Source organism: Eufriesea mexicana, unplaced genomic scaffold (genome assembly GCF_001483705.2).
Source record: "Eufriesea mexicana isolate 0111107269 unplaced genomic scaffold, ASM148370v2 scaffold100, whole genome shotgun sequence".
Taxonomy (NCBI): domain Eukaryota; kingdom Metazoa; phylum Arthropoda; class Insecta; order Hymenoptera; family Apidae; genus Eufriesea; species Eufriesea mexicana.
Window position 1 is genome coordinate 2115480 of NW_016908280.1, and position 9813 is coordinate 2125292.

At 42.9% G+C, this 9813-nt stretch overlaps 2 protein-coding genes across 3 annotated transcripts; one reads left to right on the forward strand and one right to left on the reverse strand.

Moving 5' to 3' along the window:
* Positions 1–378: 378 nt before the first annotated feature.
* Apd-1 (apidermin 1) lies at positions 379–2015 on the forward strand. Its single transcript, XM_017910393.1, has 3 exons — positions 379–422; positions 975–1260; positions 1619–2015. The coding sequence occupies exons 1-3, from the start codon at positions 411–413 to the stop codon at positions 1687–1689; spliced, it is 369 nt and encodes a 122-aa protein (XP_017765882.1). The 5' UTR covers positions 379–410; the 3' UTR covers positions 1690–2015.
* Positions 2016–7486: 5471 nt separating this feature from the next.
* Positions 7487–8471, reverse strand: Apd-2 (apidermin 2). Of its 2 annotated transcripts, none has more exons than XM_017910396.1 (3): positions 8396–8471; positions 8081–8249; positions 7487–7782 (listed from the first exon to the last, which is right to left on the reverse strand). In XM_017910396.1, the coding sequence occupies exons 1-3, from the start codon at positions 8405–8407 to the stop codon at positions 7730–7732; spliced, it is 234 nt and encodes a 77-aa protein (XP_017765885.1). In that variant the 5' UTR covers positions 8408–8471; the 3' UTR covers positions 7487–7729. The 2 variants fall into 2 exon arrangements, with proteins under 2 accessions (XP_017765885.1, XP_017765883.1); XM_017910394.1 differs by having other exon boundaries at positions 7487–7785.
* Between the last annotated feature and the right edge of the window lie 1342 nt (positions 8472–9813).

Here is a 9813-nt window from a genome sequence, read left to right on the forward strand (position 1 = left end):
GCACGTTCATCAAAGTGGCCGAAATACGCGGCGAGTTTCGCAGCGGGTGGAAGCTCGCAACGAGGCGATCAGCGAATTCCCCGCGACACGCGTTGCTGACCAGCGGGAAAATCCTGTGCTCTCGCAGCGAGCGTTATTGCGGTAACCGGTAAGCACGATTCGAGGCTGCAACACGTCTCCTCGTGATAACGGCTCTCGTCCATGTGACGTTGGACCCGGAACTCCGGTGTATCGCCTGCTCTGATACCAGCCGCCTATGACCGCACCCTGGCTCGTTTGTTATTCCTACTTTCATGCGGGGTTGAAGGTTGCATCCTACCGGTCGTCGCCGATCGAGTATATAAGGCGACGTGTCAGGAGGGTTGAGCATCAGTCACCAGCCAGCTGAAGACTAACAAAACCCGATCAACATGAAGTACATGGTGAGATATTTATTCCATGAACTCCGTGTACTAGTTAGAATATAGTTATCGGAGTGATCATTATTTTTGTCACACTTTGTAAGCACGATCTCAAGATCGAGCAGTTGACAGCAGTTGTCTCGGATTGTTACGGGAAACGTGTAATTATCGTGATGGAATTTTTTACTGTTAATCGAATTTATCCACTCGTCGATCGATGTTGACAACCGTAGTTACACTCGGAGCATGGTATTAATTATTTAATTCCCTCCAGTTGTCAGCTGTCTCGGATTGTTAGGGAGAACGTATAATCACTGTGTCGAAGCTTTTTTATTGCTAATTGAATTTATCTGCTCGTCGATCAATGTCCACAAGCGCGAAGTACATGCAAGAGTGTGTCAATTCGTTAAACGATATGTCCGATCGTTTGTACTCGATCGATGTATTTCGTATCGAAGAGGTTAGACTGGAAGCTTGGGAAAATGTGAAAGAAACCTCGAGAATCGTAACTAGGCACGTTTGGAACTTGATCGAGAGGTGAACTGTGTCAAATCTCTGACGTGTCAATTGCAGATTGTCCTCGTCGCCGCCCTGGCCATCGCCTCAGCCAACCCCGACCGTGAGCGTCGTTCCCTGGGCTGGGGACACAATGGAGCGGTAGTCCTTGGTGGGGTGCTGCCTGGAGTGGCTGTCGCGGGACCATTAGCACCCGCGGCTGCGGTTATAGGACCCGTCGCTGCGCCAGCGGCCGTAGTCGGGCCTGCTGCTGGCCCCACCGCTGTGGTCGGTCCAGCTGTTGGTTCTGCCGCGGTAGTCGGGCCCGCTGCTGGTGCTGCTGCGGTCGTGGGACCGGCTGCAGGTAAGCGCTTCGTTCTGTCGCGTCGAACGCTTCTGATTAAGCTCGGAATTTGTTGGCAAACTTCTGTCGTTACGGTAGAATAGTTAACGAACTATGTAATCGTATGGTTATGCCAGGAAGTAGAACTTTGGAACAATTTCGGCTGATAACGCCGGGTAATTTTCCAGATTACCCTAACTTCGTGTTAGGCAACGATCGCGTTAAACCTCGATGGAGGACGTATCGCGTTAAACGTTTGCGAACAGTGTCATGAAATTAAGAAAATATGGAAATTCGATTGGCTGGACATCGCGAAAATTTTGGGCGGTCTCAATTATAAAATGGGAATGTAAGGTTGAGAATAACGTTTCCTTGGTAGGTCCCACGGTCGTCGCTGGTCCCTCAGGGGCAGTAGTCGCACCAGGAGCCGCAGCCCTGGGCCTGTGGTAGAACATCGACATCCAGGATTCGGCCCCAAGAGCTTAAGGCGACTCGAACGATCTCTCTCGTGAACCTGCAAGCGGCTCCTCATCGACCTCCGTCCGCGGGACTTGGATCAAAGCTCAGCGTTGTTCCGAGCGGAAGATAAATCGACGATCTGAATCAATGGATGCACAGAAGGCTGAAACGACGACGAGTATTCATTTTTCGTTTGCCACGAGCGGTCTGTTCGATTCACGCGGACAACGCGTTCGAGTTTCTCCGAGGTTCTGTCGCGAATTTTACCCTTGTAACTAGCCATACCCTTGTTACGCTTTTGTACGTTAATAAATGAAGCTACACTGTAATCACCGGTTTATACTTTCAATCCCGAACACCTTAATCCTGATGGTCAAACTGGAACCGTGTCTGGTTTAATTCCAGTTTAATGCTACTTGGGTATTAGTGTTGGTTACAGAGTTTGGTTAAATGAATTCATTTGAATATGCGTATATTACGTTAAATCGTTTAATATATATATATAAATTTTCAGAGGACTGCTTGAAAGTTCTGGAAGCTTCGATTAAAGGCTTTTGGATACTTCTTTAACGCTTTATTCTAATTAACAAATAATATTTGGGTTTGTTATTTATATATGGCCGTTCGTTGGCCGTTGCTATTTCGCCTGTATAATGTTTTCCACGACTGCACATAGGCCCTCGCTAAGTCACGGACGACGGGCCTACGACCCTTGTCAACGTTCAGCTTGTTCTCAATGTAGCGGTATTCTTGATAAGTGGCAATGCATTCTTTAAAACCAGTATTGGTTGACAGTTATTGTAGTCGCTATATAAAGCGATATCTGATATGATTACTGCACTATTCATAAGAATAAGGTATAACTGTACTGCATATGCTATCGATAAATAGCTCCAGATAATTGTAAACTCGTCTTACAATATATATTGATCACAATGGCACAACACAATGGTGTTTGCTTTACAAACGTTTACCATGGACCGTGACGAGCTCACCCACACACACATACACACACCAGTATAATAAAGAAAAAGGAATATAATTCAAAATCTATTTGTGAAGTGTTTGCTTTACAAACGTTTACCATGGACCGTGACGAGCTCACCCACACACACACATACACACACCAGTATAATAAAGAAAAAGGAATATAATTCAAAATCTATTTGTGACTCTCATTGAACAGACGTGTCACAATTGATATTTTTGACTAAGCTTCTAACAATAAATGTGTATTATGTTCAAATTATGTAAACTGTTTATTATCAGAAAGCACATGGCGAGTTTAAAGTTTAAAGCATTTAGAAACCATTCAATTTCCTGCTTATACAGCACCACTGGGTAATAAAAATTCAACAAACGCTAATTACATATTCCAATGTTATAAGCGAAGAGCAACACAGGGTGATTGTCAAATCGATTCTTTCGCCGAGCAACTGTTGCGTTAATGACACATATTTGTAATTAACAAATTGATTATGCGGTTCGTATGTTTACACGTTGAATGCGTTGTTAACGCGTGTTCTATTTGGTGACAATAATTAACATAGAAATGGGAGGTACCTTAAATCGTTGAAAATGTTCCGAACGATACTAACGACCGTGAAATTAATAGCGAGCTATTCGATGGTCATTAACATATGCATGCACTTCTATAATATATGGCGATGAGGCTAATCGCTACATCTATTGTAAATATGTAAATATGTTGCCATTCGTGTATTGGTCACGTGGTCTCATTAAACTGTCTTATATATCACCATTATTCCACCACGTCATACTTTTCGAACAGACCCATATGATCCTACAAAAATTAAATATATATATGTAGGATCATTTTCAGGTGGATTGACTTAAGATAGTTTTGTTGGCTTTTTAATAGAATAAAATAATTCTCATTCCATTCCAGCATATATTAGGTGAAGTAAAAAGAAATCCATTATTTTTGCATGAAATTGAATTTGATATTGATTATTATTGAATTAAATATTGTTGGCTTCTTAATAGAATAAAATAATTCTCATTCCATTTCTGCATATATTAGGTGAAGCAAAAATTTATTTTGAATTAAATTTATATTTACGTTATTTATTTATTTTTGCATGAAATTGAATGCAAAAGTAATGGATTTCTTTTTACTTCGCCTAATATATCTAGGAATGGTATGAGAATTATTTTATTCTATTAAAAAGCCAATAATACTATCTTAGGTCAGTCCACCTAAAAATGATCCTACATATATATATTTCATGCAAAAATGATGGATTTCTTTTTATAAATACAAATACTGAAATATTCTGGGTGGGGGCCAATATTGTTAACTTACTTCGTCTTTCGTTATATTCAATTTCATGCAAAAATAATGGATTTCTTTTTACTTCACCTAGTATATCGTTGATTGTTCATTGCCATAATCGAGAGCTCGGGTTCCAACAAATCGCGTACACAGGCGACGTGCGAGGAGAGTCGAGCATCAATCATCAGCCAGCTAAAGACTAACAAAACCAGATCAACATGAAGTACATGGTGAAGTGTCAGTCCCGGATGGTCATACATCGGAAGTTCAGATGGGATAATTCGATAATTCCATTTATCACATTTCATCCGCGTAATCTCGCGATCGAGCAGTTGTCACCTGTCTCGGACTGTTAGAGAAAACGTATTATCACCGTGGTGAAATTTTTGATCGCTAATTGAATTTATCTGCTCGTCGATCGATGTCGGCAGCCGCGAGGTACATACACGCGTGTGTCCATTCGTCAAACCACGCGGACAGCTTCGAAAAACACGTGTAACATACCTCCGATCGTTTATATTCATATATATACCAAAGATTTTGGACTCGGAGCTTGGCAAAATTTGGAATTAACCTCGAATGCTACAGCTTTGTATTTTCGAAACTTGTTCGAATGTCAATTGCGTTGAAAATCCCTGACGTCTCGATTACAGTGTTCGATGTAACGGCAGCTGACGTGACAACCCAAACCCAACCCTAATCATTCGTCACCCGTTTAAAAATGAGACAACCATATGCATAAAAACCCATCGATTCTTTAATAAACCAGTCAATGCTTGCTCACAGTTTTTCGTGCGTTTTTCAACATCCTCTAGATCCATGGACTAAAGGTCATAGGAGGAATATCCAGTTATTTTATTAAAGTCTTTTATAACTATTTCCTGAAATACAGTTAAGTGTCGATCCTGCATACGCGTGCCTTTAATGACATATTCTGGTTATAACATTAATCGTGTCCCGTGACATCCTCGTCGTCGTCCCGGCCATTGTCAAATCCATCTATGAGAGTCATGTGGTTGATCATGGCAGAGTGCTACCTAGTGAGGCGGTCTCAGGACCAGAAGCCCCTGAGTCAGCAACCAGTAGCTTGTTTGGGCCAGCTACTGGCCCCTTCACTTCGGTCGGATCTGGTGCTGGTACTGACGCGTTAATTGGGCCCGCTGCTGGGTCTGCCGCGGTAATTGGGACCTCCAATGGCGCTCCAGTCGTGGAGCGTCTGCCGGTAACTGCTTCGCTCTGTCTCTTCAAACGCTCCCGATTAAACTCGGAATTTGTTAACCAACTTCGGTCATTACGCTAGAATAGTTAACGAACTATGTAATCGTATGGTAATACTAAGCAGTGGAACTTGAAAACAATTTCGGTTGGTTACGCCGTGTAATTTTCCAAATTACCTTAACTTCGTTTTGGCTAAAGATCGCGTTAAAGCTTGATTGATAATGAATCGCGGTAGGTTATTGAGAGATTGAAGTTCGATTAGTTGGAAATTGCAAGACTTTGGGGTGAACTGGGAATGTAATGATGGAAATGATTTTCCTTCGCAGGTCTAATAATCGTCGCTGATCTTGCCGTCGAATTGGGGGACGGATGCATCAAAAGATGACAACAAATTATTTTAGAAAAATTTTACTTTGGAAACAATTTTTATTCCAATAGATAAGTAGGACTATGAAGCATGATATAGTACCATTTTTCTTAAAATTCGTCGATTTTTAACATCGTTACACGATTTCGAAGAAGTCCAGGTCCAAATGACGTGTAACTACCATGCTCTCTTATGAAAGTTAGGTTATACAATGAATATTCTTCATTTTCAATTTATTTTTCCACGTAAAATTACCCCCTCCTTGGTTGTATTTATGAGCCATTGCTAAGTGCACACGTACTCGGTGAATATTCAAAGCCAATTTCCTCCATAAAGAAGCTTCAAATTAAAAAATTTTATTCTTTATTTTCGATTCGTTTTTCCATGCAGAATCGCTCTCTACTTATTTGTACCATCGTTGCTGATGTATTACTGATTTATCCATCTAAGTCGCAACTAATGCACACTTGCATGGTCACTGTTCAAAGTCGATTTTCTCGATAACGAAGCTTTAAATAGAAAAATTTTATTCTTCATTTTCAATTTATTTTTCCACGTAAAATCACTCGCTTCTCGGTTGTATAACGTTGCTGGGACACTCTATGTATGCAACGAGGTAAGTAGGTTTATATTGCAACAATAGGTGTCACTACTTCATTTACATACACTTCATACATTTCACGCATAGCTCGCATGCTACATTATCGACATTGTGCACATATATGCAAGATTTGCTATTATTCCTAACAATGCAAACAACGCGTTACAGTTGCTCCGAGGTCGCATTCTATCCTCGTAACTAGTGACTCGTAATTGTTACGCTTTTCCACGTTAATAAACGAAGCTGCACTGTAATCTTCCGTTTCTGCGATACTTTCAATCCCGAACACGTTAATCCCGATAATCAAATCCGAACCAAGTCTCGCTTAATTCAAGTTTAATGCTACTTAGGTAGCCGTAAAAGTTAGCGACCACTCGTGGCCCCCCCAGGACCAGTCGTTCCAGTTTCTAATTAGATTGTTAAACGCATTACCGCTGCTCCTTCGCCTGTGGCCGTTGCCAATGAAAGGACACGTGAAATAATGAATTCGGTGTAACTTGGGTGGCCTACAGCGAGCAAGACACTGTAACTTGGGAACTGCAATTTAAAATACAAGCACTTTCTTCCCTCGCCATTCGCAGTATTAATTACGCCCGTTGAAAATGGAGGAAAATTACTAACGAAGGCATTTCTCCTGCCAAGATTTAACCAACGTGTACAGCAAACTACGAAATTGGATACAAGTGGCGTATCGTGTTAATTTCTATTCGGATATATTACGTTGAAACTACGTAAACTCTTCGATATCGGAAAGCATATGGCGAGTGTTTAAGTTGGAAGTAATTAGAAGCGATTGGATTTCCTGTCCCTCGTTTATACAGCTCTTCCACGTAATAGGAATCCAGCAAACGCGAATTATAGATTCGAACTTTATAGGCGGAATGCAACACGGCGTGCACGCGATGAATTACAACGGGGTAACACGTTTAATTATCACGCTTGGAATATTTTCTGCACGGGATCGTTATCGAATCGATTCTTTCGCCGAGCAACTGTCGCAACTGTTGCGCTAATGCCACATATTCGTAATTAACAAATTAATTATGCGATTCGTATGTTTACACGTTGAATGCGTTATAACCGCCCGGTACGGAGGCAATAATTAACGTAGAAATGGCGGATACCTTGAATCGCGGAAAATATTCACAACGATGCTAACGTACGTGAAATTATTCGCGAGCAATCGTGACGGCATTAACGTATGCATACGCGTTTCTAATTTGTCCCGTGTTCATTAATTTAAACGAACTGGTCGATGGTTCCATCTAGGGTTTGAAGAGAGAATTTGAAGAAGAAAACAGACGGGTTTTTTTGTAATTTCTAGAATAGGTTTATTATCTGATAGTAAAATTTAAATTACAAAGGGGAGGGGGGGATGAGTAATTTTTCGTGGCACCAAATGTGGGGAATGGATCGGAATTGCGGCCAAAAGGGGGTGTCGGGTGCGACCAATCGCCGAATTCAAATTTTTCACGATGAGAGGGCTTCCCATCGCCGATGTTCACTATAATACTTCAGGTCCAGTTACGCCGGGATACTAAATAGTGCTTTACCATCCTTTCAATCCCCACGGAGCTGCAAGGGCGGGAGCGGCAACGACTGCTGCTGTGAAGGTACATGAAATTTGCATTAGACACCAGTCACTTGCCTACAACTTTGCAACTATGATTCTGGCTTGCGAGTACCGCGTGGTAATCAGGATTTCGCGAAAGTCGCCAAGCTTGAAATTAGACTTAGGTTTAAGAAAATTAGGCTCAGGGAAACAAACGTGGAAAAATTGCTGGGAAATTTGTAAAGAATTCCTTGGAAAATTGTAAGATGCTGGAAGATGCGGAATAGAGGAAGACGGTGTTGTTGCAGGTGGAGTACTCGATAATTGGTAAGCGATAAGGCTACTTACGCGCCGCGAGGAGCTTAGGAGCGGCAGCGATGGCAACAGCGGGTGCAGCCGCGATTTTGGCTCCTCCGACCCATGGTGCAGCCAGGGCTGGAGCCGCGAGGATTCCACGGCGTTCTCGTTCCTGTTCAGGGAAGGCCGCAACAACGGCGAAGATGGCGAAGAGGATCAACTGCGTGCGTGGAATAACAATCCTCCGGTTAACATATTTCCCGTAAAAAAGCTCGTGGAATGATCCTCGCCGTGATCAACGCGACGTACGTGATGATCGACAAGTATTACAAAGTACAAGTAGCGATTCGCAGTTTTGTATCTTACCAGGGATTTCATTTTGTTGGGTTTGTTGGGTTGCTTAAGCTTCTTCGAACTCGAAATCACAAGCGACTGATGAAAATACCAGCTTCGACTTTGTCTTTTATACTCTTATTTTCCAATCTATATAGTCGAAGGCATATACGTCATCCACCCCGTACGAACGCGTGTCAGTCGGCTTCATAGTGGCCAGGCTATCGCGGCGTGTCGCGAGCGGGCGTGGTCGGGACTTGAATCCGTAAATCAAGACAGCGATCTAAAACGATGAACTCGCACAGAGGCAATGTTGCATCAGAAATCTCGATGGCGCGCGCGTTTGCGCACGCAATGGCGCGCGAACGTTGCAGAAGTTTCGCGCCGGAAAACCAGGCCACGGATAAATTTGCATATTTTACAACCGCGCAAATACGTATATATATGCATTTATTTCCCTCCTCCTCTACGTTTCCCCTCATTTTTTCCCATATGCCCAGCGCGTGCTGCCCAACACCATTGACCCCAAGGTTCCCCGTGACGAAGAGGGAGAGCGCAAAAATGCGCAGGCGACGGTAGGATTTAGGGTTCGTGCATAAGATGCAATCCGCGCGAGATGTTGCGAAATTGACTTTCGATTCTACGTTAGACGGCCTTGAATACACGCCGGCGAGATAGACTAAAATGTTCGATCGCGATACAGGAAAGCAGGAAATGCTGCCTTGAAAGTCCAGTCAAACGTTACAACATAGAAAAGCAATTGCCCGTGTCCACGCGCCTCCAATTCGCCATTTTTTCCGCCGGTCTACGTTTCCCGCCCCGGCGCTATATATTCCGATTGCGCGCGCAAGCGCGATCGAATAACATAATTTAATTGTTCGTTTGCGAAACATATTGCACGCTCCGCTGTCCCGAGCTTTCACGATCCGACCCGTCCAACTCGGACACGTCTCCATCCAGATGTTATCCGTGCTCTCCATTCCTCTGCGGAGGCTGCGATGGCGAACGCAGGTAGGGGATGGATATCTATAAAATCGCTAATCTCGCAGATCCTTTGTCCTTACTTGATCCAGTCGCACCCGTGTTGACACTTAATCCTTTCTAAAACAGGCTTCACTTGTAAATGACAAGATTCCTCGAGTTTCAATCAGACAAATGACCCGGGAATAATTTTGGTCTAAATAAAAATGACAGCTTAGGTATAGAATTAGATGTAAACGTTCATAACGTGGACCATGTTCGACCCCCCGGAAATAGGTTCCTTGCGTTTCAACGCAGAAATCATAATACAGATATACCATCGATTCCGAACTCAATCGATTTGCGAGGAGAAAGGAATAGTGGTATAGAAAAATAAGTCCGACTCTCTAAGAGATAGGTTCCATTGCATTCCGAGCCGAAAAGATAGCCCGGATAGACAATCGAAGCTAAAGGTTCTTAGGAAGAGAGGA